General features: G+C 34.5%; 1 protein-coding gene across 1 annotated transcript; it reads left to right on the top strand.

Annotated features, from left to right (window-relative positions):
- Positions 1 to 1775: 1775 nt before the first annotated feature.
- On the top strand, positions 1776 to 8464 carry LOC136202731 (homeobox protein knotted-1-like 3). Its single transcript, XM_065993547.1, has 6 exons — positions 1776 to 2356; positions 5868 to 5988; positions 7232 to 7425; positions 7498 to 7629; positions 7730 to 7867; positions 8085 to 8464. The coding sequence occupies exons 1-5, from the start codon at positions 1931 to 1933 to the stop codon at positions 7865 to 7867; spliced, it is 1011 nt and encodes a 336-aa protein (XP_065849619.1). The 5' UTR covers positions 1776 to 1930; the 3' UTR covers positions 8085 to 8464.
- Positions 8465 to 11193: the final 2729 nt, after the last annotated feature.

Here is an 11193-nt window from a genome sequence, read left to right as displayed (position 1 = left end):
ACGCAGTCTAAGTGGCATTGAGGCGGCCTAGATGGAATTCAGACGGTAAAAATTGTCTAGAGACAAAATAAATGCTTAGTGTAATAATCGAAAAAAATCAGAACAGATTCTCGATTTTGAGCATCTAAACGATCCAGATAACCTTGTTTTTAAACCATGGTAACAATAAATAGAAACAAACAGTTCCTTAGAATTGTCTTATTTATTTAAGATGAAAAAGAAAAGGATTATTATTCGTTGAGAGTTTTTTTTAGTTCCAATCCAAATTTAACTAGATGGCGATTTTTTTTTTGAAATTTGACCGCATTGTGGCAGATAAGAGCCCTGTTTGGGAATTAGCTGTTAGCTGATTACATTAGCTGATTTGACTAACTGTTTGTGTAGACCTGTTTGGTAAAAATTAGCTGATTGATAATAGTGGTTTGTGCAAAAAGACGAGTAAGTGCATTAATTTTGGCGCATGAGAAGAGGGAGTCTATCTATTAGGGTTAAAGAAGTCCATTAATTTTAATATTCCAAAACGCTAATTGAAAAAGCTCCTTTTAAAAGCTTTTTCTAAAATTAGCGTTTTCATCCCAAAACTCTCTCCCAAACCTCTCTCCACCAAACACTCCAATCAGCGGTTTCAGTGGTCAAACCTCTAAAATTGGTCAAAACCGCTCTTTTTATCCCAAAATGCTCTTTACCAAACATGGCAAAAAAGGATTAAAGTGAATTATGAATGTCTCAAGATCAAAACTATACAAGTAATTTTCTTAATTTTTTTTCGTACTTAATTTTATTTTTATTTTTATTTCAAAAAAAATTATACCATGGGTGAAATCAGAGAGGTTGCTGGGTTGGGAGACCAGCTAGAAATTTTAACGGGGTAAATTACATATATGGCGACTAAACTTTACTCATTTTAACATTGTGGCCACTGAACTTCAATTCTTAACGGTATGATCACTAAATTTTAAACTTTTTAACACCAATGACCACTCAATTTTAACCAAATCCTCAAAATGACCGTTAACAACTTCAAAATAAAAATATTGAAGAACTAAAGTTATTCAGAACATCATTTATCATGAAACCACATTTTTTATTTTCCAAAACCACATTTTTTGGAGCTTTGTTTCTCTAAAAATTCATTATCTCTCATAACCAAACAATACTTAAATGATCTCAAAACGAAAATTTTCAAGAATTAAAGTTCTTTAGAATATCATTACTTCTTCGAATTTTTTATTTTCAAACCGTTAGCGGTCGTTTTAAGGCATTGAGTGGCCTCCGATGTTAAAAAATGTAAAATTCAGTGACCATACTATTAAAAATTGAACTTCAATGACGACAATATTAAATGGCCATAGATATAATTTACCCTTTTAACGGGAATCAAAATCCTCTATCCATTATATTAAAATGTATTTTTAATTAGTTAGGAAGGCCAATACTCCTCCTAATCAGAGTGTCCGTCCGCCCTATTGCTGAGCACATGATGTTTTAAAAAAAAATGGACAGCACATGAAAAATATGAGTTGATAATTAATGTGGTATTGCATGGATTGGAATATACAAATATCTTGGGTAGAAAAATAATTAAGATAAAGATAATTTTTCATTAATTACAACAGATATGTGAAGAGTAAGGACAACTGTGTCTTTGTCCGTCTCCAAATAGCATTAGCCAAAATCATCTCCCTAATAAGATCAATTAAATTCTCTAATCTAACACGTGTCCCTAAATCACACGGTTCGATTAAATTACCCACCAAAAAAGTCCACCCAAACAGACCTTTTTTTTCTTTGTTTGCTCCCTCCATTTCTTCTTCTTCCTCGTCAATACCCAAAACCATAAGACCTTTTCTCCATTAAAGCACCGAACCAGTGCTCACCAACCTCAATCTTCCTCCTTTAAATGATGTGCTAAAATTGCTTCTGCGCAAAAATGGCTTTTCAAGATCATTTTTCACACGAAATGGCTTTTCAATCACCACTTTCTGCTTCTGCATCTTCATCCGCCTCTGCTGGCCCCGCTTGGCTAAGCAAAGCAGTGCTCCGGAGGGCCGATGAATTTCTAGGCCGGAACTTAAGTGACAAAAGCGACCACAACGGTGGTGAGGAAGAGTTTTTAGATGGTGTCGGCGGTGGTGAGGATAATTGGGAGAGAGCGAAATGCAAGGCGGATGTATTAGGGCATCCTTTATACGAGCAGTTGCTTGCGGCGCATGTAGCTTGTTTGAGGATAGCTACGCCGGTGGATCAGCTGGCAAGAATCGATTCACAGCTTGCTCAGTCGCAGGAAGTGATGGCTAAGTACTCTGTGCTTGGAAATGGTCAAGTCATAGATGAGAAAGAGCTTGATCAATTCATGGTTAGTGGTATTTGTTAATTTATGCACCGTCGTTTTGTCAAATTTGGGTTCTTTTCTTGTGGTTTATGATAAATATGAATGAACGCAAATTTAAAAAATTGTCAATAGTATTATGCTTAATTGGTTATTCAATTGTCTTATAGTTATGCTTTTTCTTTAATTTACGTTGGCTTTGCTGAATTTCAGGGATCAGGAAATTTTGTTTTTGTTGGTTATTTTGGTTTTTCTGCAAAGGAAAACTTTTTTTTTTTTTCCATTTGCATGTATTGCATGTTGTTTTGATTGTTGATGTGAAAAAAGTTTATAGATTCTAAGTTATTAATAGTACTTGATGTTACTCAGAATGTCGCAGTTGCAGCAACCATTAGAGGAATCCATTTTGATTTTTTATTTCATAAAAGGAACGTTTTATGTGTATTGATATTGCTAAGTGGAATTCTTTTGGGATGCTTTGTGGATTTTCCTTGTTGATTATGTTGTCATCTTTCTCCACTTGCTACGTGGATTAGTCCTCCTTGTGTTTTTATATTGTTTCTGGAATTATAGACCAGCTATATTTACTTCCAAATGCATTTAATCTTTAGACCTCCAGACAAGTTAGAACCATTTCATGGTGCACCTTATTTTCTAAGTCATTTGCAAATTCATTCTAGGAAATAAATTATTTCCCGTGGGTTATACCCTTGAAAATCAAGTAATAAATAAATAATAATAAAAAAATCTTATCGTTCACATTTGTATGCATAAGAGCATCTCCAAGAGTCTGGTAGTCCCCCTCTATAAAAGTAATATAAACCATTTGGTTCATAACCTCTTAAGACATTAAAATACTTGTCATCTTCAACAATACTTCTCATAATCTCCTTATTTATTTTGTTTACATTATCTATTTTGTATTTACCAATAAGGAGAGGAAATTCCTCAACAATAGATTATTAATAAAAAATGAAATAGGGAGAGGGGAGAGAGGCTCCTCATTAATAGGGAGGAAATGAAGACACTTAGTGATTTGAGGAGGAGCTAAGATGCTCTTGGAGTTGAATTTTGCCACAAACTTCTCGAAATTTAATTTAAGAGCCTAACAAAGGAGTCCGTTGTAATGGACTAAATGCTTCATTGATAATATTTACACATCCAAGGGGGCCACAGTTAGAGATTTAGTCATGATATGAGGGAGTGATGGCTGTACATATCTTCTTCAAAAGTTGCAACATATCTCTTTTGTCTTTGCTTGTTCAAGTATCTTGTTCTAAAACTATGTAGTATACACTATAGAGTTGCTGATGACAAACCATTTCAAAAAGACCAACTATACATGACTAGCATGCTATTATACATAAGGTTAGTAATAAAAGAAGTTCCTAGTTGAAAATTGGGTGTTTCCCAGAATATCTAGGGGTTGGGGATTCTTTAGCATTAACATATCACTTCTATTATAGGACTTAAATGGGTCTGAGAAGGTCAATGCCAGAAGGAATTATGATTCATTCGAGAATGTAATCTATCTCATTAAATGTCATTTAGTATGACGTTTCTTCAGAAGAGTGCTCCTAAAAGTAAAAGAATTTGACTTGGTCAACTGTTTACAAATCACTTGAGTATCAAAGAATTAAAGGTTTTGAAGTTTTTTTCATGAGTATTTGAAAGGAGCTTCAACTGCAAAAAGAATGAATCGATAAAGATGAAACTGTCAGAGATTAACATAAGATCTATGATTGAGTTTTTATGGTATCAGAGCCGCTTGGACCAAACGGTCGAGGTTCGAGTCCTGGCAACCTCATTAATTTGTGGAATTAAAAACACATGGCGGGATGGGCCTGTGTTGTGCACGCTGCAAGCCCAAGGGGCATTTGCATGTGGGGGTGTGTCCAGTCCTTGTTCAACAGTTACTTGAAAAACGATCTTTCTTTCCTGTGGAGCAGGGGTAGCTCCATGATGCCAATTTCAAGTGTAATCAGTGGGCAAGAGATGCCAAAGCCCTCCTAAAAAAATTATTTCTTGAAAAATACATAAGGAATATAAGCAAGAATGTAGAAAGAGAGAGGGAAGATATTTTCATCAGAACACCTAATAGATTGCTTTCCTCTTCTTATTATTCGTCATGCATTGATCTGTGAATTATTACTTTATTTGCATGGCGGGATGGGCCTGTGTTGTGCACCCTGCAAGCCCAAGGGGCATTTGCATGTGGGGGTGTTTCCAGTCCTTGTTCAACAGTTACTTGAAAAACGATCTTTCTTTCCTGTGGAGCAGGGGTAGCTCCATGATGCCAATTTCAAGTGTAATCAGTGGGCAAGAGATGCCAAAGCCCTCCTAAAAAAATTATTTCTTGAAAAATACATAAGGAATATAAGCAAGAATGTAGAAAGAGAGAGGGAAGATATTTTCATCAGAACACCTAATAGATTGCTTTTCTCTTCTTATTATTCGTCATGCATTGATCTGTGAATTATTACTTTATTTGTTTGTATGTTCCATTCTGGTTTTTCAAAAGGAGAAGCCTTATAATTATATTCTATGTGGATATTTTCTACATTAGGTTTTGGAACTAAATTCATGTAATACCTATGTTCATGCTGAATTTTGGTGGGAATACGTTTATCTTTCACGTATATAAAAATAAAATGAGGTAGAAAAGAATGTTCTTTAATGCTTTTCTAAGTTGTTTCTATATGGTTTAACTTGTTTCCTATTTTGCAATGGGAGTAACAAATGGCATGAAGCATGTTTTCTGTAGCATGTGGTTCTCTTTTATGACAACAGTTTCTGCAATGGAGAAATTATAGTTTCATCATTGGTGTAATAAGAGTGAATAGAAGTAAAGCAATAATTGATGCTGGCAGTGCTGAGTTGTACAGGAGCAAGCACCTCATAGGATGAACTTAAGCAAATTAGGTTTGGTTTGGCCCGATGATGGCTGTTGGTAGTGGATATTTTCATCTGATGAACTACGTTCTGGAAATAATTTACTTTTGTTGAGATTTAATTATATTGTCGTACTTGTCGCTTGAACTTTTTCCAATCCATATTTAATAGTAGTCTAAATACCAATACTGTGATAGATCATATAAAAACATGATGCTTGCTGTTCATATTTGTTGAAGCAAGTAGTTATTGTGTAAGTATGTTTTGTGAGTTAAATCCATGCTCCTATTTACCATAATTTGCTGCTACTGATTTCCTAGTGAAGGTGATTTTTTTCTAATGATCACTTACAATCCTAGATGTCGTCATTGTTCTAGTAAATTGAGTAAGTAGTAACCTAGAATACTTTACTGTCTGGCAGAGTAATACTATTTGTTGTATGGTATATAGTATATATGCATTATAAAACTGCGTGAATTCACCTCCACCTCAAACTCAATATGTTGCGAGTTTTATGGAGAATACTATTTGCACAATTATTTACTTTACCTCTTTCTTCTAACTCAAATTCTTGTATTCACATTTTCTTCTTTCATCTGACTCTCCTTTTCATCTCTTCCATGTTTTTCTTCTCCCTTCTATGCAGACACATTATGTTCTACTTCTCTGCTCTTTTAAAGATCAATTGCAACAACATGTCCGTGTTCATGCTATGGAGGCAGTGATGGCTTGCTGGGAGCTCGAACAATCACTGCAAAGCTTAACTGGTAATTCTTTTAGGAATCATCTTCTCTGCAAACTAAAATAATAGGTGTTGGTCTTGTTTCAACTGAGCATTGGAAGAGTAAATAGCTTCATTGATTTAAATGTTCAGGAGTCGTGCTGCTTCTTTTTTGTGCCTGTTTTGCTATTTTATTTTGCATAGTCGCAATTGTATGATTTTTTAGTTAGCTTATATTTCTCTTTCCCTTGTATCACTTTTTTCTGGTAGCAAGTTAGCAACTTTAAATTGGTTCAACTCTAGGCTATAGTTTCTTTTCATTATTAATATTGAAATCTGCTTGCACTGAGAGGGTGAAGGGTAGTTATGTGTGTTTCAAGTTAGCAATTTTTGTTATTGGTAGTTAAAACATGTTTTAGGATTGTGTATTTGGTTTATCTTGATTTACTTTTGACTTTGCTTATCTGTTTTCAACTTTGATGACTATTCACTGAGAAGAACAAGGATCACAGTTTAATCCATGGGTACATCCTATATCAAATTTTTTTTTGAACTTTTTGTATAGGGGAAAACAGGTTAACTTTTATACCTATGTAAAACTGAACTGTTTATATTCCATTGCCACAACTGCATCTTCACTGACCTTCTTGACAGTGAAACATTTTTTTAGCTATGATACTCATTTACTGAATTGAGTTCTAAGATGATTTTTCTTTTCTGTTTTTGTTTGGTGGACATGGTTTCATGTGGATATCTGGAATGAAATTGTTAATTGTGCTTATATAAGAGCATATCTCATTACTTCTCTCAATAATAGCAGCAGTTTTTGTTTTCATATAACTTTTAATCTTCATTCTGATAAGACAGGTAGCTGTTTAATGTTATCCCGATTGCCGTATCTTTACAGGCACGGTTCCAGTTCCAGTGTTTCTTCTGTTGCAACTTAGTAAAACAAATTTCTCTGTCTTGAAAACTTCTCTATATTGTGTTCTGATCTCTCTATGTGCATATTGTTTTCGTCCACTTCTCTATATGCAATAGAAGATAATGTTGGAAGGCTTTGTTCATTAAATGCACATGTTGACATAGTAAAATGTTCATACTGTAGTGTGATTGATTATAACATCTTCTAAGAAAACTTTGTTTTGGAACTTCTAATTTTAAACCTCAAAATGCACGGTGCAGAACATTAAAGATTTATTTCAAGTTTATGTTATGCTTCTTCATTTACCATAGTCAGAATCAGATTGAAGTTGCTAGGCTTACAACATAATCATGATGCATTGCAGGTGCATCATTGGGTGAAGGCACAGGTGCTACGATGTCAGAGGATGAGGATGATCAGGAAGATAGTGATGCCAACTTGTACGACGGAAGTATGGATGGGCTAGATTGCATGGGATTTGGCCCACTTGTCCCCACTGAAAGTGAGAGGTCCTTGATGGAGCATGTAAGGAAAGAATTGAAGCATGAACTGAAACAGGTATGATTCAAGAACAAAAAATATTTAAAAACGGTATTGTTACAATGTGGCTGAGCTGCGTTCTGCATTTAGGATTACAAAGAGAAGATTGTGGACATTAGGGAGGAAATTCTAAGAAAGAGAAGAGCTGGAAAATTGCCAGGAGATACAACCTCTCTCTTAAAAGCTTGGTGGCAATCGCATTCCAAGTGGCCATATCCAACTGTTAGTATGATTTTTTGTTCAGTAGTTGATCAAACTTTTTGTTCAGGAAGGAGGAAATCCTTTTCTTTTGTTCAGTCATGAATTTTTCCTTTCGTTTTAGGAGGAAGACAAAACAAAATTGGTGCAGGAAACAGGCTTGCAGTTAAAGCAGATAAATAATTGGTTCATAAACCAAAGAAAAAGGAATTGGCATAGTAACCCTTCAGGATCTACCACGAAAAGCAAACGCAAGAAATAAGTTTGTCACTAATCATCTATATCTTTTCTTCAAATTTTGCTGTGGAAATTAAATTACACCGGCAGTCTTCCAATGTAGGTAGTTTTCATAGTTTAGCCCCTTAACTGAACTCCATTAAGGAGCTAAACTGTGAAAACCATCTAAATTGAAGGGCCGCGAGTGTAAGATACTCAATTTTGTCGGTTATGGAGGGTTTTGCCAATTGTAAACGATGCAGGTGAAAATATGGATGAGCAGCACTTCACATAAGTGGAAACACCAGATGAGCCTACTACTGTTATAACATATAAGTGCTTGCAACGAGAAAGAAGAAGTATATAACAACAGTAGATGTTAGAACACCCGGAATCCGCCTATACTGCATGAAAAGTATGGATGGTAAAAGAGGTTGTTCTTTTAAACTCAGGCAGCTATAGTTTTGGATTCACAAGTTAATGTTTGGAGGACATGCTGATGCATATGATTTCATAGTTTAATTAAACTAAATCCATCCACATGGGATTGGGATAATATTTGGTTTATGATGTAATTATGTATGCTATACAGGGAATTGGTTGATTCCACTTGTTTGTTGCTTGCAAGCTATTTTTCCTAGCAGATGTATTTTTTGCTTTTAGGCTTTCATTTTCTTTCTAAGTCGCATCACATGCAAATGTTACTTGGTCAAAGTGGCTCTTATACAATCTCATGAAACCAATCGATCTAAAAGTTTAAGCTGATGGTCAAAGGTCCATTTCATATTAATATCTGACATTGCATTTACGTTAACAAATGTCCATTAAAATCTTCATTCATTCATACACATTTATATACAAATAGATTTTCTCTGCTTAATGTATATTTACACCCTTAAACTTGACAAATTTTGTCTATTGGCACACTGAACTTTTAAAATAACCTATCACACTTATTGTTGGTTTTAAGAACGTACCACACACCTATAGTTGACATATCAACAATTTTATTTTATGTGCAAGAGGTTCAAATGAGCCAATTATAAGTATGTGATAGGTTTCTAAAGCCAACTATAAGTGCGCGATAAACCCAACTAGGGTGTCAATAGACAAAACTTGTCAAGTTTAAGAGTGCAAATATGCATTAAGCCATTTTTCTCTTACATTCTTCCATTGTGAGATGCGTATTTCGTTTCTCCCGTTCAGTTACTTAATAATTTAAGTAGGTTTATTTCAGTATTTATTTATGTTTCTAGGCAAGTTGTGTTAGCATCCTCACTGATAAAAGAACTAAAATAATTAATAGGAAAATAAGCATAACATTTTAAAAGATAAAAGACAGATTTTCAAATGAATAGATTGTATCCACGGATTCAGAATCTCCGTATAGAAATAGTCGTCTCTGATCCACTGTTTCTAACTTTCGGGTTGAGTCCAACACTTATGTTTACATGTTCGGTTTTAATCTACCATATGGATCATATTTCACCTTGAGCAGAAAACCTGTTTCTTCGATCATGTTACAACATGTATTTAATTCATTCTTACAAGAAGTATATATAATTTATGATTTTTCTTATATCCTTATTATATATTTTTATATTCCATCATTCCATTTCTTTTATTAATTTTATTGGTTGATTATTAGATGAAAACTTTCTCCATTTATTAGATTGCAAATCCAACTACTTTTCTTTAATAAATAAATAAAGAGAATTCTGAAGAAGATAGATTTTAGTATATTTTTATATAAAAAATTGTGGTATCATGAATGATATTTACAAAGAAAGAATATTGATGACATCACAAGGCAGTAGAGGGTGGTGGTGGTGGTAATCTTGAAGAGAAAGCCGGAAGTAGCAAATCATCATCTTCATCCCCCCTATCATCAAAGTTGAGAGCATAACTCTGAGAATCATACTGTTTCATTATCTTTTCTTTCTTCATTTTTCTGAAATACACACCTATCTTTCTCATCATATTTTTCCACTTTGGACCTGCTATTACTTCTGAAGCCTCCTTCACCTTCTTCAGATTCTTCTCAACCCATGTTTCTCTTCCTTTAGCTGTCTGCTGCTTCATCTTCAACAGATCTTCTTCTTCTTCGTTGATGTTGTTCATCCATTTGAACGAGAAAATATGAAGACAATTAGAACAATTAGAACCATTTGATTCTTCTTCGTAATGATAATCATGTCCTGCTTGGGAGGCCATAGCAGATGAAAACTTTGAATGGAAAAAGATAAAATAGAGGGTCTGTATTTATAATGGGGAGGAAATCAGGGGGAAAAAGAAAGGAAACTGTCAACGAAATTGAGATTTGTTTGGATAAAAAGGAATAGAGTTTGGAAATATTGACTTGCTTGCTTGTCTTAAAGCAATTTCAGATAGAGTTGTGAAATTACCCAAAAATCATTTGAGGTCCCTCATCTTTTATTAGTTGGTATACTAAGGCTAGGGTTACAAATGGGGCGGGAATTCTCAGTCTCCATTGGGGGTGGGAAATCCCTGTGGACGGAATGAGGATTGTTTTGTTCCCTGCAAGCGCAAACAAGGATAGGTATCTCCGTCCGTGGGATCCCCATACCGATATATTCTCACAGGGATTTTTCGCAAATTTTCCGATTAATTCACTGTTTAACATTTATTTTATATTTTTTTGTTACTCTTTTAGAATTATTAGATTAAATTTTATTCTTTCTTTTTGTTATTCATATCAAACTCAATCGTATTATTTGCTGTTATACTATACCAAATGCCATGAAAATGAGAGAAAATACAATAAATTATATATATAATAAAATGAAACGAGGAATGGGGATCATTGCGGAACATGAACAAAAAAAATCCGTTTAGGATTCAGATACGGGGACTGAAAATTTCCGATAGATCAGAAAGTGGGGAGTAGAGATGGGGAATGTAGTCCTCGTCTTGTCCTGTTTACATCTCTAATTTCGATTTCGTTGATATCTCCAACCGAATGCAATTCAATTGTTTATTTATGGATATGGAATTTCAATGAGGGAATTCTCAAGTTCAACCAACCCGTTTTCAAAATTTCAAATCATTTAATATTTTATTTTTGAGCATATTAAGTCTTTAATGATAAAAAAAAAAGTCAAGTTTAACCATAAAATTCAGCTATTCATTTTACGGACATTCAAAATTTGTATTTTTTAATTGTTCACAGATAATTACTAATATGTATAATGTGATTAGGGGTGCAAACGAGCCAGGGTGGTTCGCAAACTGTCTGAGCTCGGCTCGGTCAAAGCTCGGACAAAGCTCGACTCGATAGAGCTCGGTTCGAGTTCGGGATCGGCTCGAGACATTCATGAGCCAAGCCGAGCTTCCTTAAGTTCGGTTCGAAAG

This window comes from Euphorbia lathyris, chromosome 8, assembly GCF_963576675.1.
Source record: "Euphorbia lathyris chromosome 8, ddEupLath1.1, whole genome shotgun sequence".
In the NCBI taxonomy this organism is placed as follows: Eukaryota; Viridiplantae; Streptophyta; class Magnoliopsida; order Malpighiales; family Euphorbiaceae; genus Euphorbia; species Euphorbia lathyris.
Note: the sequence above shows the minus strand (reverse complement) of the source record. Positions and strands in the feature narration are given on the sequence as shown.